This window comes from Lacerta agilis, chromosome 2 (assembly GCF_009819535.1).
Source record: "Lacerta agilis isolate rLacAgi1 chromosome 2, rLacAgi1.pri, whole genome shotgun sequence".
In the NCBI taxonomy this organism is placed as follows: domain Eukaryota; kingdom Metazoa; phylum Chordata; class Lepidosauria; order Squamata; family Lacertidae; genus Lacerta; species Lacerta agilis.
Genome location: NC_046313.1, coordinates 47,283,779 through 47,309,139, shown reverse-complemented (window position 1 = coordinate 47,309,139; position 25,361 = coordinate 47,283,779). Strand labels below are relative to the sequence as shown.

General features: G+C 47.0%; 3 protein-coding genes across 3 annotated transcripts; 2 read left to right on the top strand and 1 right to left on the bottom strand.

The window, feature by feature from the left end:
• The first annotated feature begins 203 nt into the window (after positions 1–203).
• On the top strand, positions 204–9,762 carry GRPEL2 (GrpE like 2, mitochondrial). The gene is made up of 4 exons (XM_033139914.1): positions 204–362; positions 4,838–4,991; positions 6,418–6,499; positions 6,852–9,762. Exons 1-4 carry the CDS (start codon positions 274–276, stop codon positions 7,202–7,204), a joined length of 678 nt encoding a protein of 225 aa, XP_032995805.1. The 5' UTR covers positions 204–273; the 3' UTR covers positions 7,205–9,762.
• A 1,456-nt stretch (positions 9,763–11,218) lies between these two features.
• On the top strand, positions 11,219–17,748 carry PCYOX1L (prenylcysteine oxidase 1 like). The gene is made up of 6 exons (XM_033139913.1): positions 11,219–11,357; positions 12,950–13,156; positions 13,335–13,509; positions 13,684–13,895; positions 14,066–14,206; positions 16,316–17,748. The coding sequence occupies exons 1-6, from the start codon at positions 11,234–11,236 to the stop codon at positions 16,972–16,974; spliced, it is 1,518 nt and encodes a 505-aa protein (XP_032995804.1). The 5' UTR covers positions 11,219–11,233; the 3' UTR covers positions 16,975–17,748.
• Positions 17,749–19,845: 2,097 nt separating this feature from the next.
• On the bottom strand, positions 19,846–24,544 carry IL17B (interleukin 17B). Its single transcript, XM_033142548.1, has 3 exons — positions 23,660–24,544; positions 21,996–22,321; positions 19,846–20,126 (listed from the first exon to the last, which is right to left on the bottom strand). Exons 1-3 carry the CDS (start codon positions 23,678–23,680, stop codon positions 19,880–19,882), a joined length of 594 nt encoding a protein of 197 aa, XP_032998439.1. The 5' UTR covers positions 23,681–24,544; the 3' UTR covers positions 19,846–19,879.
• Between the last annotated feature and the right edge of the window lie 817 nt (positions 24,545–25,361).

Sequence of the window (25,361 nt, the reverse complement as noted above, 5' to 3'; positions counted from 1 at the left end):
AGGCAACTCCTCTCGCTCACTGGTTCCGTGGACAAGATTCCTGCATGGCAGAGGGTTGGGCTAGATGACCCCCGGGATCTCTCCCAACTGTATGATTCTTTGATTCTATGATTCTGAAAGGCGGGGCCCTTTTTCGCTGCGAGGAGGGCGGGCGTGGGAGGCCGCGGTGCCTGACGGGAGATGTAGTCGCCGCCGCCGCCGCCCTTGTCTCCTCCCACCGTCGGCGCCTGGCGGTCCAGCGTCGGCCACGCTTCGTCCGTCGGCGGGGCGGCTATGGCAGCAGCAGGCAGGTCGGCGCGAGCGGCGGGGCGCTGCTTCAGCCCCCTGCTCCAGTTTAGCCACCATCACTTGCGCTACGACAGGTACGGGGGGCGGATGGGGGGGGACAGGCTGAAATGGGCTCCTTTCCAATCCTCCTCCTTCCTCAGTGGAGCCGTCGCCCTCTTTCCCCCCGTGGGTGGCGGGCAATGGCGAGCCCCTGCGCAGGCCGCCGAGGATTGGATCCTCTCCTTTTTCTGTGTGTAGTCGCCGTGTAGTTTTCCCGGGGCGGCACTCTTTTTTGGCGGGGATGGGGAGGTTCTGCTTCATTTTGCTTTAGATTAGTGGTTCCCAACCTTTTTTTGGCCATGCCCCACCTTTGTTGTTCAGTCGTGTCCGACTCTTCGTGACCCCATGGACCAGAGCACGCCAGGCACGCCTGTCCTTCACTGCCTCTCGCAGTTTGGCCAAACTCATGTTAGTAGCTTCGAGAACACTGTCCAACCATTTCATCCTCTGTCGTCCCCTTCTCCTTGTGCCCTCCATCTTTCCCAACATCAGGGTCTTTTCCAGGGAGTCTTCTCTTCTCATGAGGTGGCCAAAGTATTGGAACCTCAGCTTCAGGATCTGTCCTTCCAGTGAGCACTCAGGACTGATTTTTTTAAGGATGGATACGTTTGATCTTATTGCAGTCCATGGGACTCTCAAGAGTCTCCTCCAGCACCATAATTCAAAAGCATCAATTCTTCGGTGATCAGCCCCACCTAAGTAAGCATCTCTAAAATCCTGGTGCCACCCCGCTTGTGACATATAATTCTTATTGTTCAAAAAGTGAACTATTTACGTGGAGGAAGCCTAAAAGGCCATTAACTGTTAACAACTCATTCTCGAATTTCCCCCCTTAAAAATCAAATTGACCCTCTGTGGGGCATGTGCCCCACGTTGGGAACCACGGCTTTAGATCCTCTCCCCTTTTTGCCCCCCCCCCCTTCATGGAGCTCTTGGGAATTTGCGAGGTCTCCCAGGTTCCCTCCTTGGAGGTGTTTTCTCTCTTGCCTGGAGGTGTGTTAGCACTCAAAAGGTGCCACAGCACCCAGGCGCTCGAAATGGGCTCTCGAGGTGCTTTTTATGTAGTATTTTTAGATCAGTGCGTCTCTGAGGATTGCACCCAATTTTGTGCCTTTTTCTCTGTGTCTTCTTTCTCCTCCAGTGAAGGGAGAATGAAAGCATCCTGGTGAAATTTCCTTTCTGTGCAGCTGATAAGAGAGATACTGAGATACTCTCAGTTACTGAGATGATAAGAAAGCCCTGTGGGGTCGGGCCAAAGGTCCATTTAGTTCAGCGTCCTCTTTTAAAGTTCCTGGAGTTTGGCTGTCTGGCAATTATATTGGCAGACTGGTACCTGCATTTTGAATTTTTTATTAATGCTTTGATTTTTATTGTTTGTTTTAATATTGTATAGAAGTTTGGAATGTCTGTGTATGTTGCCTTGGAATCCCTTGGATGAAGACATGGGTTAGACATTTTCAAAGGCCATAGTTTGCAGTGGGGATAAGGGGGTGTGGAGTGGGCGGAAGAAGCTGGACTTCACTGACTCAAGAGTAAGAAGCAATCCAAGTAGTTGATGCTTGGTTTGTTGGCTATTCATAGCTCAGAACATGTACACACACACACACAAACCCCATCTAAGGAAGTGATCTCATAGTTTCTGCAGAACTTTGTAGAGCAGTACCTGCAGGGATGAATAACCAGCATGTGATAGATCTGTGTCCTGTTCAAATACTGTCAAGCTGTGTCATCAGTGCATCTGATTTTGTTAGTAACTTGGTTCTCAGTACAATTTTATACTGTCCTGTGTGGTGGTGTTTTTATCTTCCTATTGCACCATTCTTTTTATGGGAGTGTTCAGTGAGGCAGGTTACAACAAAGAGAATTTATCAAGCATCACCGAAATGCAAATGAACAATATTTTAAAAAAAAACTATACATAACCCACTAATATGTTGATCTGGTCTTTTTGAAACAGCAGCAGCAGACGTTCATCCTAACTAATAGCACAATGTTGAGAAAGCATGTTGGAATAAAATGGTCTTCGCTGTCTGCCGAAAAGCAGGCAGTGCTCTTCCCTTGGGGGGTCATTCTAAATATTGTTGATGTTTCTGGACAGGCCTCATTTATCTGTTGTGCAACCAGTAGTGAGGGACCCCCCCCCCAGAGTTATAAAGTGGAGTAATAATATAATAATAATAATTTATTATTTGTACCCCACCCATCTGGCTGAGTTTCCCCAGCCACTCTGGGCGGCTCCCAATCGAGTAGATTTCTTGCACAGATCTTTGTAGGGGGAAGCAGGAACAGCTGGCGTAGTGAATATGTCTAACAGTGCTGCCACTGCCACTTCCAGTGAAGCCGAAGCAGTTCACCTGCTGCACCCGCACAGCCCTGACCTTGCTGCCAACCTGCCCCAATCCAGGAGCAAATTGCTTACTGTTGGAGCTGGTAAAGGATCTGTGTAATGTCATCTGATGTTACCTTACTTCTGGACTGACTTCATGGGCAGCCCAATGCAGAGCATGGTACAGAACTTTAGTCTAGCCAGTAAGTGATTAGGGCTGCAAGACAAGGGAAGGTTTTGATTTGAATGGTCTGTCCACTGAGTTTTGGCCTTCTTAATGACAGATTTGTTAACTGAACCCAGATTGTCTAGTTGAAGAGAATGGTTCATCATTCCTAAAGCTGTTGTCATTCAGGCAAGTGCTTTCAGATGCTGTTTCCTTCCTTCCTTATGCAATGTTTGTGTACACCCACAGCTACGAGGACAAAATGTCACTCAGGGAACATATGCCACTCAAATGCTGCAATTCTGCTGTCTAGGTAGGCCCTTTTGATCCTCTAATGTGTGTGTCACTTTTCAAAGGCAAAGACACTACTTCAGCTCTTTACCCCCCCCCCCCCCCAAAAAAAAATTAATAGAACTTTGCCTTTGGGTTTGGAGATTATTTATTTCAAGTAGCAGAGTCACACACTCCCTGCCCAACCCAGCATTTCAACAAGAAGCGAAACTTCCTTTTCCCCCTGTCCAAATCCAGCTCCATGAATCACCTCTGTGTAGGTGGTGGAACACAGCCCCCACTCCCTTTGGGTGTAGAGTAGATCAGACCTGTGTGCAGCATTAGATACCTACCTTTCAGGGGTGCTAATTCAGATCCCTCCCTGCTCCCTGGAATCCCTGCAACCAGTTTAACAATGGCAGCTTATGCTTTCTTTGCAGGCAGCATTCACTATAAACCCCCAAACCTGGTATTCCCTCAAAACCTATGCCAAATTCTGTGTTGTTTTGTGCCACAAACCCTACATTTTATGCTGCTGCCCACAACTGTGTACCAGTGTATCAAATCAGAATTTGTAGTTAACACCTCAAAACACAGCACTGTTGGTCGTCTCCAAACGTAGACATCGGTCCTCTTTTCACGTGTACTTCAGATAAATAGAGTCAAGCGTTAGGGCAACTTTCAAGGAAGCAATTTCTTCTGATTCAGTTTTGTTACTCAACTGAGTGCTTCAGGACAGAACAAATGTTAATGTAAAAGTCTTCCTCTCCATTAGGAACTGAGCAGCAAGATTCATTCAGAGCTTGGCAACATATTAAAAAATGCTGGCAAAGCATTGAGCCCTGTTCACCTAAAGAGGAAAGAGTAGAGTTTTGTTTATAATAGAAGCATGGGACCTGCGGGCATTCAGACACTACTCTAATCCAACTCCCATAATCCTTGTTGACTGGGGCTGATGGGAGCCCAGCTAGATTCCTCTTTTATTAATTTATAGCACCCATATAGTTTTCATATTAGCAACAGCATTCCCTTATGGGCAAAAAAACAGCTTGCATGTCTACAAAACTGCCCCAGATGCTTTTCAGGTGAGTGCATTCACATCAGCTGGACAATAGTGTACACAGTCTGCTATGATATGTGGCTTGTTGCCAACACCCTGAATGAGGTGATTTCAAAGAGTCTTTGTCCTGCAGAACATTCTTACATTCTTGCTATAACTAGCATTGATACATAAAACCTGACCTGGGTTCCCATGCTGTTGAGCACAAAGTGTAGCAAATGGCTGGTTCGCCAAGCTCCCTCTGTAATCATAATCACACACATGCTGTAAATGCTAAAGGGATGTGCACAATATAAGTTCTCTTCTTGCCAACCAGCATTTAGTGTCACAGAGAAGCGGCTTTAAAAGGGGGGTGGGGTGGCGGGGAGCAAGTTGTTCCGCTAGTCAATGACACCCGGATAAAGTTTTCCAACCTACATGCAAAAGGCTGTTGCTTTTCAGTCTTTCTCCTTCACAGGATTGGGAGAGAGATTAATCTATATCTGCTGGAAGGAGGTGTGAATAAAAATTCCCACCCAATAGCACAAGACTGAGGCCTGTGTTCCTTTGACCTGGACCACTGCTGCCTCCACCCAAGTCCAGGTGGGAAAACACAAGGCTGGAGCTAGCTGATTCTTTACTTTTTTAAACAGACACCTCTGAAAGTGTTTTGCTTCTCTCCTCATTGTTTGCCACTGTGTTGTTTCAGAGGCTTGTCCTTTGCCTTCAGTACTGCTGCACAGCAGAGGAGCACAGGCGATGACTGTGGTCCGGAAGACCCTCCTGATGAGCCTAGACATCTGAACGAGAACAGTTTAGAGCTCAAAGCCACCAAATTGGAAGAACAAGTCCGTGTCTTAACAGTATGTACCATCCTTAACTTGGCTGTTTGCCCTAACACATTTTTTTTAAGGTTTCAGCTTTTGTGTGTCTTAAATACCCAGTCCCAAAGTCTGCAGCATGCAGTAGTCAAAAGATCAGATGAGTAGAATTAGATAGCATCCCCTGCTGCCACTCTCTCCCCGCAACCCCTCCTGCCACTATTGCCAGCCTCCTCCTCCTCCAGGCAGGCTAGCTGGTGGTGAAAGCGGATCAGAACAAGAGTCTGTTTGTTTGGGTCCCTTCCGGTTGATAGAGAAAAAGGAGGATGGTGACAAAGATATACCAGCAAGATGTCAGTTCCAGGGGGCCCTGCCAGGGTGTGCAAGCCCCAGCATTTGCCTGACCATGCTGAGAGCTGACACTAGGTCTGGTGTACAGCATTGCAGCCGTCATCATTACATGCACTGAATTTACTCTTAAGCATTTTATACCCAGGCTATTTATTGTGTATCCGTCACTTTTCCAAACGTAGAGCTGTCCTCACAGGACAATAGTCAAAACATTCCAGAACAGCAGATACCCAGCTGGTGACATCTCTAGTGACCATCACTGCTGCCTGCCTGGGCTCTTTAAAGAGGGACCAGGCAGAAGGAACAACTCTAAACTGTTGTTTTCCACACAGGGGGAAAGCACCGTTCTGTGTAGCAGTGCCTGTCCTTCCTGTCATCCACTAAATGCTCACTGTGATGGGATGAGTTTGTGCACTCACAGTCAATCAGTATTCAGTAAGCAAGGGGGAAGTCTACCTGCATACCCTCCGAATAGCATGAGCAACAGTGTCTAGAGACTGTCACTAGACTTTGTCCCGTGCTCAGCATAAGGAGGGGAAATGGCAGCAGACCATTTTTGCTTAGGCAAGCCTATCCAGACCAGCAGTGTGTTGATACGTGTGTTTAATCTAATTCTCAGCTGATTTTAGTTATTAGTATTTTTTGAATGTTTTAAGTAGTTGCTTTTAGCTGTGTTTTTACTGATAACCTTAGGGTTTTTGTCTTTTTGTTCACTGCTTTGAGGTTTTATTACCATCAAGCTGTATATACATTTTGTGAAATAAATGTAATAAATAAGGCATTGTTGATGTTAGGAGATGCTGCTTTCACATTTTCCCAATATCTTTCTGCTACGTAAGTGTGCATGCATGTACATCTGCTGCAGCTATTCCTTGCCATTGTTTGTTAGAAGAAGAGGGTAATGAAGTGGGGTGAGGAGAGCTTTACGTCTTTTTCAATATGGCCCATTCATTTCAGCAGGAAGCCACACAGGCAATGTGTTTTAGCTAAGAGCAGCAACTGAAGGGTGTGCCTGTCAAGCAAAGCTGCGCTCAACCCTCTTGCATTATAGATGGCTCATTGCCCTGTTGCTTTGGGTGGTGTTCTTGTCCGACTCTGCTTCTTACTGTGTGTGCAGGAACGGTACCAAAGAGCCCTGACAGATTCTGAAAATGTTAGGCGGAGGACACAGAAGTTTGTTGAGGATGCTAAGATATTTGGTGAGTAAAAAGGGTGCTGGTATTGTGCAGAGCTTGCTACAAGCTCTACCTACCACCCCATGTGCTCTGCTTTATTTGTTTCTTTAAGGCATTTATATACAGGTACCTCCCTTCAAAATGTTTATCTTAGGGTGGTTTATGTTGCAAATAAAATCAATGAGCAAATAACACAAACGTTAATTAAAATAGCAGTACATCTATCAGGGACTATATGTATATATAAAAAAGGTTTGTCAGTATTTGCTGGACCTTGATTCTTTTATACAGAGAATGTTATAAGGACTGGGACTCTAATGCATTGTGCCTGCCCTTTGAACAGTCATCCTCACCTTTCTGATCTATGTATCTACAGGCATCCAGAGTTTCTGTAGAGACCTGGTAGAAGTGGCAGATATCTTGGAGAAGACCACTGAGAGTACCACAGGTGGAGAACACAACGACCCAACCCTGACTCTCAAGAATATATGTGAAGGCTTGTCTCTCCTAGAGTCCAAACTGCAAACCATATTTGTGAAGCATGGCCTGCAGAAAATGCACCCCATTGGTGGCAAATATGACCCCTACGATCATGAAATAGTCTGTCATGTGCCAGCAGAGGAAATGGAGCCAGGCACTGTGGCATTAGTGACTCTGGATGGTTATAAACTTCACGGCCGCACTATTAGACATGCACATGTGGGTGTGGCAGTAGAATCACACGAATGAGGTGGACACGTTTTATAAATACTTGAGACCTTAATGGACTGATTTCTCTGTCCATGTGACTGTTGCTGCTATAGCATGGATTTTTATTTATTAACCCAAATTTGTTACCTGCTGGCCTCTCAGGATGGGGTGCAATGGCCTGATCTTCACTTCCAAGATGTACAGCTAATTTAATATTACTTGTTCTTTGTCATAAATGGTGTTTGTTTTCTCCCCCCCCCCCCAGCTGTTTCTCAGTCAGAGGTAGTGCTGTGACTTTTCTGGTTTTGGTTTTCCATTAAATTCTGTTGTGGGTTTTGAGGGGAAGGAGGACTCCTAATAATTCCTAATGATAAGGGAAAGGCCATAATTCCAAGAAGGGAAGGGAAGTAGCTCAGTTGTAGACCACATATTGTATGCAGAAGGTACCATTTTGGTCCCTGGGATCTCAAGGCAGGATTCAAAATAATCAGGGTAGACAAAGGGGTAGTCCTCCAGGATGCTGTGGAATACAGCTCCCATCAGCCCCAGCCAACATGACTAATGATCAGGGCTGATGGGAGCTGTAGTCCAGAATGTTGACTACCCATGGTGTAGATAATACTGACCAGTGGTCTGAATTGGTATAAGAAGTGATTAAATTAGAACTTCCTGTGTTCTTACAAATGCACTCTGCTTTCCTTGAATTTTGGTTCAGCTGCTGGACCTCTACTTTTCTATATGTAAAGTGGGAATATATTTGCCTACCTCCCAGAAATGCTACAATTATTATTTATCAGCTGTAAAGCGTTTTGAAAACGAGTGATGAGTAGTGTGAAGGGGCTTTGATACCCAGCAGAAGTATGTCTGGAGGTGTTAATTTGTAAATTCTTTCTGCAGTTGGAGATCTTCCTCAGGCTACTTGGCTATTTCAACCCTGTGAAATCTCCACTGTGGTACGTATAAGGGTATGGATGAGTCCTTTCTCATTGCCATTTAAAATACTGGACAAAATGGGCCAGTAGCTCAACAGTTTAAGGGAACGAAATAGACTTTTTGTGAAGATTCAGGTTTATTGGCCATAAATTCTCCCTCAAATTATGTACCACAGTTTTCAAGTACAATTTGCTATGTTATCGAAACTGGAAGAGATGGAATAGTCTTGTACTCCAAAAGGGAAGTGTAGTCTTTTGAGTTTGAGCTCACAAGTAATTGCTATGCAAATGGCACTGTGAAAAATCTGGATTCAGAGACTACTAGATTAGATATCAAAATATATGTTTTGTTTTATATTTAGTTTTTTAAAATAAATATATATGCATATGAAAGTGTCTAAACGAAGTGCACTTCAGCTAATTTCAGTAAAAATAGCAGGGAAAATATCAGATCAGAGTTTTAGCCAAAGTTATGAGGTGACTTCCAGCTAGAGAATAAATTGGTATCATTTGGTAAACAAGTGGGTGCTTGGTTCTGATCAGTTTTTGTGCGACAGGTAAGCTAAACATGCAAGCGTGAAAAATCCTAACTATTTGAGAGATGATTGAGGTGACCCAACATGTTGGCTTCATTCTGAATCCTAGTTGAAAGTTCAAAAAATGAATCTCAGTGGGGGTGGCCTTATTTTAGACTCACACCCACTTTCTATTTCAGAGGAATTTTGTCCTGTCTTGCTATCTTGTCAGCTGAAAGTTCCAGACTCTGCTGGCTCCCGTGTTATTTGTGTTAGCTTTGTCTGTACTGTCCAGAGAGAGATCTCTTGACTCTGAAATTATAAAAATGAAAGATTCAAGTCGGTATTTATTTCCAGGATTTCCTCCCTACCATATGCATTCTTGTGTTTGTTAGTCAGAAAGAAGTGGTGTTTCATACGAGCATATTCAGCGGTGGGCTTTGGGCTCTCAGCTTTCAGCGGCAATGCTAAAATTCAGTGCCCCCTCTCACTCCTTGCGCTTCATTCTACAGCATTGGTGTGGCGCCCCCTGCAGGGTGGCAGCCAATGCAGCCAAACCAGGCACGCTACCCTAAAACCACCCACCTCTGGCATATTCTCAGGCAGATGTACATGAACTGAATTAATCCACAAAGGGTTATCTGCAGTACCAAATTGGGGGGGGGCAACTTTGGGCTACAAGTGAATGATCCTTAGAGCAATATAAGAGATTGTTAGAGCACATTTCTAATTTAAAATACATTTAAGATGTGTATTCCCCCCCCCCCCGGGCAAAAGAACAAAAAATTTCTAGCACAGTCACGCATGTTTGTTCAGAAGTTCCATAGGAAATAAGATTTAAATTGCATCTTGAACTGCAATCCTGTGAACAATTACCCTGAGCAATACCCGCTGAGTACAATGGGCTTATTTCCAAGAAAACACAGAGATTACAGTGTTTGTCTTCCAGTTGTTGAATTGCTCAAAAAAGTGGTGAGCTATTTATGTGTACAATACAAATCTGTACAGTTGAATGCTGCATTTATTAAGCCAACAGTTTTGGCTTTTGCAGGGTAAGGAAGAAAACTCAAGTTGTTCGGAACACAACAATGTCTTGAAATCACTCTGCACCATATTCTTACAAATAAAAGTTACCTTTACAAGACTGAAACATGTGTACTGACTTTGAATACCTCCTAAAGAGGACGTGCCCAGTCAGAAATTTAGAAATGTTTTGATTTCTTGCCATTTTGAAATCAGCCAGAATTTTGGGGGGAAAGGTAATTTAATTGTGTGTGCTTTGATTTAGCACACATGCTAGAGGGGTTATTTTCTGCAGGCACCGTGACGACAGTCACTATACAGTGTTTAATTTCTGCAGTATTAAATAAAAGACCACACTAGCCTAAAATGCACTCTGGCTGAATGCTTTGAATTATTATTCGCTTTTTGCATGTGAAAGATCATGCTATGAGGAGTCCATTTGTTGCTGATATAATGCCTCATCTGGTTACTGCTGTGAATACATGACCTGACTGACTGCCACCAGGCACTGTGGTTGTCAAGGGATTCCCACAGGGCGAGGTTGATGTTGCCAGCATTCATGTCACGTTTTCAGACGCTTGAGTTGGTCTGCCAAAGGTCCAGGTGCCTGAAGCCAGTTCTCGCTGCTTCGCCGTCAGGTGTAATTGCGCCAGCAGCATTTGCTGAACTCGGCAGGGCCGTGCTTTTTACACTTGCAACCCGAATGTCAAAATCCTATATTTATTCAGTGATGCCTGCACGGGAAGCTTCAAAGAGTGTGAAAAGCAAACCAACCCTTCCAAGTTACACCCAAGACAGGGCTGACAAAAATGGCATCTCGGTGGCCCAATCCTCTTAATGCTGCAGGAGATGCAGAGATGGAGACGGACAGCAGAGTGGGGCCCTTCTCCTTGCAAGCTGAGTTCAAAAGAACCAGTGTATTCCTAGGAAAGACGCCGATCCACGGCCGACCACAAAGGAAGGCAAGAGCTCGTGCTTGCGGCTGGCTGTACCATTCCCAGTTTTAAGCTTCGAAAAACAGCAAATGATGAATGGTAGTTCAGAAGCGGGGAGGCCGCATGGCAAATGAAGAACGGGGCGAGGGGAATCAGAGCAAGACTTAGAGCTAAAAGCATTTGTTTAAGCATTTGCGCGCTTCGCGAAAAAAAAAAGCCTATCGCGGGAGCCCTCGAGGCCATTGCGTGCTGCAGGCAAAGGGAACCCGCGGCCCTCCAGGTGCGCTTCGCCTTCAACTCCCGTCAGCCCTTGCACTTCATGACCGACGGTCGGGGATGACGGGAGTTGTAGTCCGAAAGCCTGCCGAGCCGCGGGTTCTCCGTTCGAGGTTGCATCCTCGGCTCAGAAGGGGCGTCTCTTGAAGGAGGCCGCCTCTCGCCCCTTGCTCTCCACGACGAAGGCGGCGCTGCGAGAGGCGCAGCCAATGCCTTGCTCCCTCCTCGCTCCTTCGGGAAGCGCTGCGTGCGAGTGGGCGGAGGCGAGAGGCTCCCCCGCCGGCCGAGAATCCGTCGGGCAGGCGAGCGAGCCGGAGCTCGGCTGCGCGGAGATGTAAACTGCGCACGTCGCGCTTTGCGTTGCCGCTTGCCGCCGCCGCTGCCACCATGATGGCAGCCTCGCCTCGGCTGCCATGGGCGCCCCGGCTCCTTTTGTTTCTCACCGCGATAGCTGTAGGGGTGATACAGCCCCCCATCGCTGCGGCAGGGGATGCTCCGCCCGGCAAAATAGGTAGGCGCTGCTGCTGTCGAAATCACGGGCGCGTAAGCTCGGGACGCCTGGGTTTAAGCGAGGCCTCCTGGGCGGCGGGATCGGAAGACAAGTGTTTAAGATACGAAACAAATAGTCACGAGGATGAGGCTGCACGGACGTGTCAGGGCATGCAGGAGGCTAGGGCTGAATAATTGGCATTAAGGATGCTTCTGTAGTGGCGAAATAGGAAGCTGCCTTCTGCTGAACCAGACTGTTGGTCCATTTAGCTCAGGATTGTCTGCACGGACTGGCAGCAGCTCTTCAAGCTTCCAGACAAGGACATCTCCCAGCCCTACCTGGATATGCCAGGGATTGAACCTGCTCTGCAGCTGAGTGGTGGCCTTTTCCCCTTAAGCACAGATCGTGTTTGCCTGCTAGTCACAAATTCTCCAGTGTGACATTTGTCCCAGGATTCGTCATTATTGCAGTTGTTCATAATAATATCAGCCACCATAACAAAGGCACACAAAGCCTTTGTTGACAAGAATAAGACGGCAAGTTTTTCAGGTGTAGCCAGAGGAATGTGGGGCTAATTTATACGGTAGTTCCTTCTATAGCCACTCATGACCCCTGACGTCTGTACTTGAGTGAGTTTAGATAATGGGAAAGGGGGCTTCAGCTAAGACAGTATTAGGAAGGATCTCCTGGTGGTAGGGGCTGTTTGCCAGTGGAACAGAGCAGAACAGGAAGCCTTGGAAAATGGTGGCCTCTCCTTCAGTATACATTTTTAAGCAAAGGCTGGTTGGCCATGTATGAGGAATGCTGTGGCAGCAGGTTTCCTGCATGGACCAGGGCTTGGACAAGGTGTTTTTATCACTTCATTATTAATAATAATATTCTGTTGAGAGCCGCCCAGATTGGCTGAGGAAACCCAGCCAGATGGGCAAGGTATAAATTATTATCATTATCATTATTATACCCTTGAGGTGCCTTAACTCCGTAGCCAGGAAACGTGTACCTGACCACTTGGATGAAGATTTCCTGTACTTAATGAGCACAAGATCATGAGAGCATTTGTTGGTCCACAGGACTTGGGTGACTTTGCTAGATGCTTCCATGGCTACCATTTTGGAACTAATCAATATCTTAAAATCATTCATGATGGGATTTTTCTTGCTCTGTGGGGTTTTTTTATTAAAAGAAAATACTACTACATTTTTTGAGCATATGAAGACAGCAGCAACTTGCCTTGTAAAGTAATTAATGTGATATTTGGCATAAAGCAGCAGCTTGGTACACCCCCCCCCCTCTCTCTCTCACACACACATGAGTTAACCATGTTGAGAGATTCAGATGAAAGCTTGCTGTGGCCTTCTGCAGAACTTTCCCTTGCTTCATAGCAACTGTTTTCATTTGGCGAAGAACATGGGTAAAAAATTAGGCCAAATGACTGGGTTGGAAAACCTTCCTCTTCACTGTGCTGCTTCCTCCCTGCAGGACAAAGGATTGTTTAAGGGTCTTTGTGTGTAAGATGAGCAACCTGCTGGTCCTTTGGGGAGTGGGACAGGTGGTCGGAGGTGGGCGTGCATCTGTTCTTCCTTATCCTCGCCCCTCTGCTTTTGCCTTGGCAGCTGTAGTGGGAGCTGGGATTGGTGGCTCTTCGGTGGCCCACTTCCTGCAGCAGCACTTTGGGCCACAGGTGCAACTGGACGTGTACGAGAAGGACACCGTTGGGGGCCGCCTGGCCACAGTCACTGTCAACAAACAGCAGTATGAAATCGGTGGTGCCTCCATTCACTCCCTCAATCTACACATGCAGGACTTTGTTAAGCTGCTGGGTGAGTGTGGGTACAATCACACTGGAAACAATTGCATTTGGGCCAAGTTTTGTAGCCCATACAAAATCTGCAAAAACAGTACTGTAAAAGCAGAAGGCTGCATTGCCTGCGCTCCCTGGCTCATGAAGGAGGACAGAAAGTAGCCTTACTCTTCTACCTCATTGTCCCCTTGTCCTAGGGCTGAAGCACCGTCGAGAATTGGCCGGGAAGAGCGCCATCTTTAGCGGGGAGCAGTTTGCCCTAGAGGAGACAGACTGGTACCTGCTGAACCTCTTCCGACTTTGGTGGCACTACGGCATGAGCTTCCTGCGCCTACAGATGTGGGTGGAGGAGGTAATGGAGAAGTTCATGAGGTATGTGACAGAGGTGGTGGGACCTCTGGAGAGGAAAAGAGGGTGGTCTTCCTTCTCCTTTAAGCCCAGAAAGTGTCCAGCTAGGCAGAAGAGATGCACTGAACTACCTTTAGATCTCCTGGCATAAGGATCTGACTGCTCCAGATTTGTCTCCTCCTTTTTTGTGTCCTGTAGGATCTACAAATACCAGGCCCACGGCTATGCGTTTTCTCGCCTTGAGGAGCTCCTGCATTCGCTGGGTGGGGACACGTTTGTCAACATGACACAGCGCTCTGTGGCAGACTCCCTGCTGGAGGTGGGCATCACACAGCGCTTCATTGACGAGGTCATTGTGGCCGTTCTCCGTGCCAGCTATGGCCAGTCAGCACTGGTGCCTGCGTTTGCAGGTGAGTGCCACCTTTTGCTATCTTGCTGCATACTTACCAAGCAAGGCCAAAGGTGTCTCTTTCCAGTGGAACACTGACTGATCTCGATAGACCGAGGCATGTTGCCAGACGGAGTGGTGTCTTCATTATTATTATTCTGACACATAACCCCTCTCTATTTCTATCTTCAGGGGCCATGTCCCTAGCAGGGGCACAGGGCAACATGTGGTCTGTGGAAGGTGGCAACAACCTGGTGTGTTCAGGCTTGCTGAAGCTGACGAAAGCCAACATAATTGAGGCCACTGTGACAGCCATTTCTCTGCACAACTCAGGTAAGCTGCCCGGAGCTGAAGCAAAACCAGGAGATCTTGGGTAACTACCTTTGCTTGAGACCTTGAAGATCAAGTTAGCTAGATCAGGGGTCACCAACCTGGTGCCCTCCAAATGTTGCTGGAGCATAACTCCCATCCATCACTGGCCATTGGCCAAGCCGGCTGGGCAAGGACAGGGTTTGGCAAACAATGATGAGAAGGAGACCAGCTCAGATCTCCTAAGGAACTAAAACAGGGATCAGCAAACTTTTTAAGCAGGGTGCTGGCCCACTGTCCCTCAGAGCTTGTGGGGGGCCGACTATATTTTTTTTTGGAAATGAATGAATTCCTATGCCCCACAAATAACCCAGAGATGGGTTAAATAAAAGGGCACATTCTACTCATGTAAAAACACAAAGATTCCCGGACCATCTGCGGGCCGGATTTAGAAGGTGATTGGGCCAGATCCTGTCCCTGGGCCTTAGTTTGCCTACCCATGAACTAAAACTTTCCAATTCAGATGTACTTCTCTTAAGAGACCTTATTATGGACAGCAGCTGGTATACCACCACTGGCCTTGCATGGCAGGGGCAAAGTTGAGGGATCACTTTAACTTTACATTTCTCTACTTGTGTCTTGAAAATGCTTGCAAAGAAGGAGCCAGAACATGCCTGCAGACAAGGATCTGCAGGAAGTGGGTCTTGGGACCTTTTTGGCCGTTCACTTGTCTCAGTGCCTTTCCAGATGATCAGCTGGTTGCACAAGAAATTATAAACAATGCATATTTACTGCACAGATTCTGCATTTCTCCACTGTTCTGTTGCAGGGACGTCATGTTTTCTGAACACTAAAAAGTGCAAAATTTATACTTGGGAAAATCCAGTGTTCTCTCTCGGTTGTGCGTTCATTACTATTGTGATTGCTTTATGTAGATGTGGCCAGGCAGGTGTGACAAGTTGAATTCTTTTGTGATGCAGTCAATGAGGAGCAGCAAAACTCTCTCCTTATGTACCTGGATCATTTAGCATTGAATCGTTTTTTTAAAAAAATGTTTTCTTCACAGTAGGAATCTTTATCAAAATATATTTCTCTTTGAGCACTTACAATAGGCTAACTCTCACCCTTTTCATCTTGTCTGCATCCCTTCCTATATTTCATTATTTTTGTTAATTATATAGGCAGTAGGTAATATCCAGCATTAGCCATACTCAGAGAATATCCATTGACATCAGTGGACAACTTGTTTAAATCCATTGACATCAGTGGGTATACTCTTGAGTGTGACTTAGTTGGCCTTAGCCCAATAGAGTTTGCTGAAACACATCATTGTTATATTTATTTTATTTATTAAATTTGTATGCCACCATATATCCATAGATCTCAGGATAGTTCGCAACATAAAATTACAGTATAAAAAAACACAATTGTTCTGCTGCTGCTGCATTCACATGCTTTCATTTTACAGTCTCATGCTTGCTATCCCCCAAGCTATTGAGTACCTCCAGATGCTGCTTGACTACAAACTCCCATGATCCTTGACCATTGGCCATGCTGGCTGGGGCTGATGGGAATTGGAGTCCAACAACATCTGGAGAAGTACCACCTTGGCCACCCCTTCTTGCAGCTTATCAGCCAGATCTGGTGTACCTCATGGTTAACAGTGCTCCTTTTCATGGTGTATCCACGGCTGAGACATCCGTAGACGTACACACCCTCGCTTTCATATGCTCCAATATTTTGGCTTTGCCTAGTATCATTTGCATCTGTGCACACAGAAGGTGAGAAGATTCCCCACCTGTTTACTAGTGGACAGTCAGAAATAAAGTCGCTCTTTACTCTTATATCTGTCACTTGTGCAAAATGTATATTGACTCTATGTGTCTGGTCTAGCTCACCAGGCAGGGTCTGTAAGCTTAAGCCAGCAGCAGCAAGAAAATAATAAGAAACAGAGGGGGGGGGTTAACTAAGGAACATGGAGAAACACAGAGCCTTAGCAGATTGTTGGAGAAGCTTTCCAACTACTAGGTCTTACCCCATTCATCTTGTGAAAACCTTCAGCAGGATGTGAGGGTAGTTGTTGAGTATTTGAGTTGCTGTTTTGAGTGCTCTCTCTCTCTCCACTCTTTCCAGATGGAAAAACCTTCTACCAGGTGCACTATGAGGATGAGGAAGGCCAAGGCTCTAGCTTCTATGACATTGTGGTCATTGCTACTCCACTGCATAATAGCAAGAGTAACATCAGCTTCCAGAACTTCGACCCTCCCGTTGCTGAGTTCCCAGGGACCTTCCACACCACGGTCACTTCCGTCATCCATGGCTACCTCAACTCCTCTTATTTTGGCTTCCCAGATCCAAAGCTCTTCCCTTTTGCCAGCATCCTCACCACAGATGCTCCTGTCCTCTTCTTCAGTTCCATGGACAACATTTGCCCCATCAACATATCCAGTACCTTCAGGCGGAAGCAGCCCCAAGAGGCAGCCATATGGCGAGTCCACTCCCAGCACCCCTTGGAGAAGCAAGAGCTGAAGACTCTGTTCCGTTCCTACTACTCTGTCCAGGTGACAGAATGGCAGGCCTATCCTGACTATGGGTCTTCCAAGAGCCTCCCGCCCATTGTCCTCCACAATAACCTCTACTACCTCAACAGCATGGAGTGGGCAGCTAGCTCAATGGAAATGGCTGCTGTGGCGGCCAAAAACGTGGCCCTCTTAGCCTACAACTTCTGGAATCGTGACCTAGAGAAAATAGACCAGAAGGACCTGATGCACAAAGTGAAGACCGAGCTGTGACTTTATAGCAGTTGCTGATAGAGAAGACTTTCTAAGAAACTCTCCTTTAGTGCATGCAGGGTGGGAATTGGGGTGGGGGGGTGTTAAAGGATTACACTGGAGGTTTAGCAAGGAGAGAAACAGAAGACTTGGCATACATCCCCATCCGTCTGTTGTCTACAATAAGTGCATCCCCCTTCCTGCTATGTTTCAGAGAGTGTGAGCCAATATCTACATGTGCCCAGCTAGTAAGGTTTCCTCTTGAGATAACATTGGAAGGGACCTGAGCTGGTTAATGGGGAGCATCATATACTGATTCCAGCCTCAATGGGCTGGTTTTCTGCTTCAGGCTAAGTGCTCCTTACCTGCTGTCCCATATCCATGCACTGCCACTGTCCATGACTGTTCAGGGCAAAACTAAACCCTGTCCTAGAATGGATGGATTGCCTCCTAAGCCACTGCAGTCCTGACCCCCAAATTTATTTGTGTTGGCCTTTTTCTTATAGGCCTCTATACTCAAGGGAACAGGCAGATCGCTGTCTCTGATGTGACTCATTCTTGTGTCTTTGTGTGTGTGTGTTTTGCCATCCAAAACAATGTTGTTCCTTTTGCTTTGTTGCCAAGCTTCATGAACTTGCCTCTAATTGTAGTCAGCTAGAGAGCCTTGAGATGGGTCTCCTGGTATTGGCTAAAGCTCAGGTTCTAACACCCTTTTGACTCTGACTGCCTGTACATATGTGAAACTGCATAAACCACTGCCCTGATCGCCTCAAATCCTTGCAGCTAATGGCTGATGTTGCCTTGCCCTGCGTATGATTGGGGGACGGGGGACGGGTATAACCCCCTTAATGGCAAAAAAAGAAGATGGTTTCCATTGTTTCCAAACCAGAAGGAATTGCTGTATAAACACCTGGAACCTTTCCTGATTTGGTACTGTATGCTGTTTCCTTGAGCTGATTCTGTAGCTCCCGAAATGGTGACTAATGTACTCCTTGCCGTGCTGCTGATCTAGAGCCCTGCTCACCCCAAATTCCTTTCTATGGTCAAGGGATAGCTTGCTGAGTTGTCAAGAGCAAAGCTTCCTCTTGAGCAAAATTACCAGACAGTGAGTTCTGCCATTTCCTAGAAAGGGCAAGGATACTAGGAGCTGATATCGTTCTCTAATCAAGTCCTGCAGAGCTGAGCTGAGCGCCTGCATGGGGCTGCTCTGAAATGCTGGGAAACTGGAGCAAACTGAAAGGAAAGCTGCCTGTTTTTTTCTCCCCGGTGCTGCGGCATTCTGGCACAAAGGCAACCCCCGCCTAGATTCAGGAGTGGCTTTCAGGTGTTGCTGGACTCACACTCCCATCAGCCCCAGCCAGAAGAGCCAGTGGTCAGGGAGGATGGGAGTTGTAGTCCACCAACCTCTGGAGGGCTGCAGGTTGACCTTAGCATGTGGCTCCCTCTCTCTTGCACTGTTTTGCTTAAAGGTCTCGCCTTCCACAAGCCAGAACTGTCTCCACCGCCACTCTTCCTAATCCTGGACTTCGTAGCCTGTGATGCTGCCTTGCACGAAGGCAGACCACTGGCCCATCAGAACCAGCCTTGTCTGTGTTCACTGACTGCACTTTCCCAAAAGTCTCGGACAGGGATCTTTTTGCAGCCCTGCTGCCTGAGGACCATTTTAACGGAGCTGCCTGTGGTTGAACCTGGCACCTTTGAGCATACAAAAAAAGTCCTGGGTTCTTGTCAGCGAGCTGTGGCTCTGCGCCAAGGGATGCTGCCTCTGATATGTGCAGAAGGGTTGTGGGTTCCCAAAACGGCTATTGTCCTTGTCTCGGGGTTGTCACTAATAATGGGTTGCCTGAGGCTCTCTTGCTGCCTCCTGAGTCTATTTAGTCTTTGGTACATGTGCCAAAGCCCGGTGCTTGTTCCCCGGCCAAGCATTTTGCTGATACCCAGGCCCTGTTAGTAGGGCTGCCAGCACAGGACTCTTAGAACTGCTTGGTAAGACATATCCCTGTTAGTTTTGTTTGAGGTGTACAAGAGCCTGCCAAGTGGCCTTGGACTGAAAGGCCTCTCCTTCTCCACCAAGCACTGCAAGTACAGACTCTCCCGCTCCCACACAGAAGGCAGCAGGGCACTGTCAAAAGAGCCGTGGCCTAGCTTTGGGCCTTCAGTTGACACAGAAGATGTTTCCTATCAAAGCCTCCATTTTGGTAGTGCAACCCAGTAGGAAGGAGGACATGGAAGGGCCTCTTTGCATGGTAACGTCATCCTAGCCTAAGCCCTGAGCAACTCCATTCTATGGGCTGCAGAGTAAGCTTGCAAACTGAGTAGCCGTCAAGCCAGTGTTAAAGGCCTTTGAGCCCTAGATGGAGGGCAAGATGGTTGAAGCCGCTCCACTTTCGTTGGATCTCCTTCCTCCGCAGCAGCAGCCACGCAGCAGCTTCCCTTTCTGCTGAACTCCTGACTGAGCAGGCGTGCCTTGCAAAGAGTAAAAACTGGCACCAGTGACTGTAGATTCAGAGCTATTCGGGTGAAATGAAGCAATTTGCTCTGGGTCCGGGTCGGATACAGTTAATTACCATTTGTGCAACACAGAAAGCACTCAAGATTGTGGGTTTGATCCGCATTTGGGTCAGCTGCATATTCCTGCATTACAGAGAGTTGGACCAGATGATCCTCAGGGTCTGTTCCAGCTCTACAATTCTAATTTCTTGCTGTGTGCATGTGGTGTTGTCAACCTCTCTGCAGGTTATGGGAGAGAAGGAGTTCAATGAAAGCAGCTTTGGCCTCTGGAAGCGCATGGGTCTTCCCTCATCTTGGCAGGAGAAAGAGCACGTTCTGGGAGAACGGAAGGGGGAGATGAGGCTAGGAAGACGGGAGCGCTATTAACCCTTAGAAAACCTGAAGCAGGAATAGCTGCTCTGCTTTCTGGGGGTTCTCAGAAGATGCAAGTGCAGCCCACAGCAACGGTCTCCATCACGGTCTTGTACTCCTTGCGGCACCTCTTCTTCTTCCGGCTGGGGTTGCTTGGCTCACACAGCAGTCGGCGCACTGGGATTTTGCTGTGAATGGGGATGCTGACCATGGTGCGGTCTTCCTGCATGGTGAAGGGATTGATGCACCCAGCACACAGGCAGTGTGCCTCTGGGATGTTGGCTGGGATTCGTGCTGCGTCGTGGTTGATCCTGGAAAGGAAACATGCTGACATCAGAACAAGCGCATTCATTTGGGGGGCATCGGGGGTGGGGCTACCGAGGATAGGAAGGCAAGTCACATACATACCTAGAGGTGCCCCAGAATTTGGGGGTAACAACAACCGTCTACTGTAGCACCTTCCAGTGCATGTGTAAGTTAGCTCAGTCAAGTTAACTTGGATATGCACTGGAAGGTATGACAGGAGGTGACTTGCTGAATCCTCCCAGAGAGGCCCATAAAATGTAGGAGGCCCTACTTGATAGGAGACCTTGGCACCAAGCACCATGGTGCATGCTCACGCTCCAGTTTCTAATGGTCATACAATGGTAGGCATTCATGCCACGACAATAGCAAGAAAGGAATGGTGCCTGCAGAGCAAAACATCTGTGAACAGAGAGAAATGGAGGGGTGTCCTGCGACACCCACCTTTGAAGTGATGTTTGCAGGCATGTCCTGACGAACATTGTGGTCATAGGCTTGCAGAAGACCATTTAGTGCGGCCTCAGAAATAATCAGAATGCTGTGCCCCAGGGGTAGATTTCTTTAACTGCCTCTGCTGTGTTGTTTGGGCCAAGCCCCACTCTGCATAGCTTGGAAATGAGGTAGTAGAATCTGTTTCCCATCCGAAAACAGAGACACATGTGGTCCTAACTGTAATGCATGCTACTGTTTTTAAGTCCCTGTGCCAGAGGCATATTCAGAAGAACTTGGAAGTCTTTACTGCTTCAGATGGTTCTGTCTGAATGTAGGCCTCAGACTGGTGCTGCCCACTGACACAAACATAGCTTTATTCAAGAAAACTGCTCAGTCACTCCATGCAGAGGGCAGTTCATTGAGCTGGTGAAACCAGATGTTGTCGTTGAAACAACAGTGGCTTCATGTGCCAAAGGTCCCAGGTAACATGATGTGGTAAACTGCATCAGTCCAACTTGTTCCTCCTATCATGATCAAACTACAAGCACAAGGCCCAGAAAGGAATTGATTTATGCAGTGCTGAATCCATCAGAGTTATGTGTTCTCTGGTTCTTAAAAAGGTGAGTGAAATGTCTCGGTTGAGACCTTCAGAAAAGCGACACATTCATGCACTTTCAAGAGCACCACAAGGCGGTGATAGAGTGCCACAAAATTGGGCCAATGCTACCAAGTTTTTCTGCTACCTCGCTAGCATTTTCTTGGCTGAGTCTTAAGCTAGGGCAGTATTAAATATAGGAATTAATTAGCATATGCTAATGAGTGACATGGGAATGCTACAACCCTTGGATAGGCCACAATAGGGTGGGAAACGGCTGATTAGATAACATAATTGTTTTTAAACCAATTACAAATAAATCCTAGCGTGCCAGTGGTGCTCCTTGCTAAGAGATCCAAGGTGCCTCTTGACCATGGGTAATGGCATCGCAAGTGTTGAAGCAGGATGTAGCCTGCATGGGACGGGTGGGGGGCACTTGTTGCCAACCCACTTCCTTCTGTCTCCAGCAGAAGGGTCTGCATTCAAAGGAGAAGCAAATATGCCCCCCCCAACACACACCACCACACAGACAAATAACAGAGAAATCAGTTATCATGCTGTTGGCACTATGACAGTCGTTCCCAATTAGCTAGGTTTTCAAAAGCCAAGCCATGGACCCCCTACTTTTGACAATTTTGGGATCTCTGTGGTAGTTTTTGTTATATTAATGGTGCCACAGAGGGGGTCCACGGACCACCTATTGGGAACCACTGCTCTAGGCCACAGATTGGTTGGATACCACATAGAAAGCAAAATGCAGCCGGAGCACAATTTTTTGTCTTTTACAGATAGGCTTGCAAGAAGACCTGTGTGGGGCAACCACAGTGCCTTGAGACCTGCTCTATCTCACCTGTAGGCCCACGGAGACAGACTCCTTTTGTTGGACATCCAGAGCCTCAGGTTGACCTGGCATTTGCTCTCCGGGGGCTCGGAGCTGTTCCTCAGCTGGCTAACCATCTCATGGATGCTCCGCTCGTAATCCTCCACAAGGGTGTAGTCTGTGGAAGCCTCTGGGTTTACTCTCAGCACCGGGTCAGGTGAGGATTCCTGAGCCTTCAGGTGCTGAACCTTGGCTTTTGCTGATCCTCTCTTCTTTCCTTTAGCTCCCTTGCTTTGCTCTTTTGTTTCTCTGGAGGCATCAAGTGTGAAGGAAAGGCAGATAGCACAGAAAACCATCTAGAGAGGAAGAAAAGAAAGCACACTGGGTACTTTTCATCATAAAGCTCAGGGGGAGCTTTGGCTCTCCAGAGGTTACTGAACTGCAACTCCCATCTTCCCTAGCCATTGGCCATGTTTGCCAAGACTTATGGGAGTTGTAGTTCAGCAACATCTGGGAGGGCAAAAGGTTCACCACCCCTTGTATAGCTAGTGACTAGCACAGGCTTCCTTAAACTCAGCCCTCCAGATGTTTTGGGACTACATTTCCCATCATCCCTGACCACTGGTCCTGCTAGCTAGAGATCATGGGAGTTGTAGGCCAAAAACATCTGGAGGGCTGAGTTTGAGGAAGCCTGCACTAGCACGTGTCCCCTTTCAAGTAATTTAGTCAAAGCTGGGAGAGAGAGGGAGCTCCCAGACTGTCGGTATTTTGTAGGCGGGATGAAATTGTCTATGAGGAAATTGAGGTTTACATAGTTAAAGTGGATTAGTGCACTCTGTCACCCTAGTGCAGCTGCAATTATTTTGCTATTAGGAAAGTGGCAAGGAGAAACATTGAAAAGTGTGGAATTAACAAATGATTATTAGGAAGATGTATAAATGCCCATCAGCAAATACGGACGAATGCTTGTTGTCATATAACCTCCCTAGCAACAAATGAATGAAGACCAGAGTGGAAGAGCCCAGAGAGAGGATGCTCCCGCATCAAGGTGATCTCAGTTTGCAAATTGTTCTTCAATATCATCCTCATCAGCACTTTCAGTGGAAATTTCTCCTCATAGACACAGTCTTTTTTATACGAGATCTTGCCTAATGGACATTTTGCAAAGCAATCTCCCCTAATACAATGCATTTTTCTATTCTATTTCCAATAGAATATGCATTCCTGTGGGTGTGTTACCCTATATATGCAGCTTTATACACATTACTTACCTGGCTGGACAACTGCACTGCAAAATTCAGAGAAGTCCGAATTTTGTAGGATGGCTGTGTTTTGGTTTGCATATTGTCTTGGGATGTGTGGATTAAGTCGGTTCACCTTTTAACGTGCAGTGAACTGAATTTCTCCCCCGTGCCTCACCATAAGCGGAAGAACTTTATATACACAAGTCAACCATTCCCACGACATTCTTAACTGCTCTCCATTTTGTCCCCATCTGTGCTTCCTTCTATGGGATCCTTTCTTTCTCCTGCCCCCCCCCCCTCTGGGAGGTCATTTTTGTCTCCTCAGTGCCAGGCCCTGAAAGCAATAGTTCACCCAGGCAAAGTTTATGCTTCCCAAAGCAAACAAGGCCGACAGGCCATTAATAAATAGAAAGTAAATAAAAAGAGGCAAAAAGAAATCCAAGTACCTACCAGTTTTGAAGCCCACTCCATAGCAGTGCGGGTGGGTGAGCGAGGACTCCGCAGATGCCCTCCCTCTGCGTTGAATGAAGGGAGCGAGTTGGGCTGGGTGCTTTTAAAAGAGAAGCAACAGCCCCTAATTGCTTCATCGCCAGGGAGGTGGGCCTGTCTGGCACCAAGAAACTTCCTCAGGGTGCCAGCTAGGTTGTTGACAGCCAGGAGGGACAGCCCTCAATGCTGCATGCTACTTCCTAGCAGGCATGTAGGTTTCCCCCAGGGACAGCGCAAACCGTGGCCACAGGCTGGCTGGCTTCAAGCACCTGCTTAGAGGACTCCAGGGTGGGTAGCGAAAAGGAGCTTTCTGAAGGCAGACTTCCCCAAGGCTGGGGGTAGCCAGGTATTATTCCATTGTAAAGACTTCCAAATTTCTCAGGCAAGAGGAACGACCATTGAATGTTGATCTTGGAAAGTGGTGAAGAGCATTTCTCCAGGCTGAAGGAATGAGAGCAGGGCCTTCTGTGCTACCTGGGAGGCCTGGCTTTGAGTGGGTGGGTTGTTGAATGCAGGGCTTGTCCAAGGGCTGGAAGGTATAGATCCCACCCCATCCCCCAAAGTCAAGCAATTAGCATAGCCAGCATCCCAGAAGGGACTTTGGGGCAGCGCAAAGGCCACTTAGGGACAAGGACAAAATGGAAAGGTTGCACTCCAGTTTAGAAACACAGGAGCATGTGGTGTGGTGAAGGAGCAGGAATAGAAAGTCAGTGAAGTCTCCCTTTGCTTGCTTATTTATATACTGAGCACCTAGGACAATGATTTTCCAGAGGGGCAGCTGTGTTGGTCTGCAATGAAAACTGCAGAGAGTGTTGTGGCACCTCAAAGGCTAGCAAATTTATTATGGCATAAGCTTCCGTGGACTACAGTCTATCTCATCAGATGCGTGAAGTGTTACCCTGAGTTGCAAGTAAAAATGGTGAGTTTTAGAGGATTGTAAACAGTGTTATCCGAAAGAAATGAAATGCAGAAAAATCTCACTACTTGCACTTTTTTTTGCATTTCATTTCTTTCTGACATCACTGTTTACTATTTCTCTCTCTCTCTCTTTCTCTCTCTCTCTCTGTGTATGTGTGTGTAACACCCATAATGCAGGATAAGACTTCATGCATCTGATGAAGTGTATTGTAATCCATTAAAGTTTACGCCATAATAAACTGACTTGCTGTTGTAGGAGAACAGCCTTTGCCAAAGGTGTCATGGGCTTTGAATACACTCAAACTCAGGACGTAAGGGAGAAACGGGCTAAGAGGAAGGCACGCTTGGCAAATCCACACAGTGATCAACTCCCTCCTGGAAACCAATGTCCCCACTGTGGAAGGACGTGTGGATCCAGAATTGGCCTCCACAGTCACTTACGGACTCATTGTTAAAACTGTGTTTATGGAAAACAATCTTACTCGGCTACGAGTGATCGCCGAAGAAGAAGAAGAACGAAGTCTCCCTTTTGCTTGCTTATTTATTAATGGAGAACCCAAGTATATAGAATTGTTGGGGAGGGGGGGATGAATGAATGAATGAATGAATGAGTGTAAGTCTGGGCTTTGGATGGACCAAGATAGAAGCAAGAAGTGACCAGGTTTATAGGTCCCATTGCTTGACCTTGAATACAGATCTCATTTCTTTCTTTCTCCTGCTTTTCCAATATTTCTCTGAGGGAAAA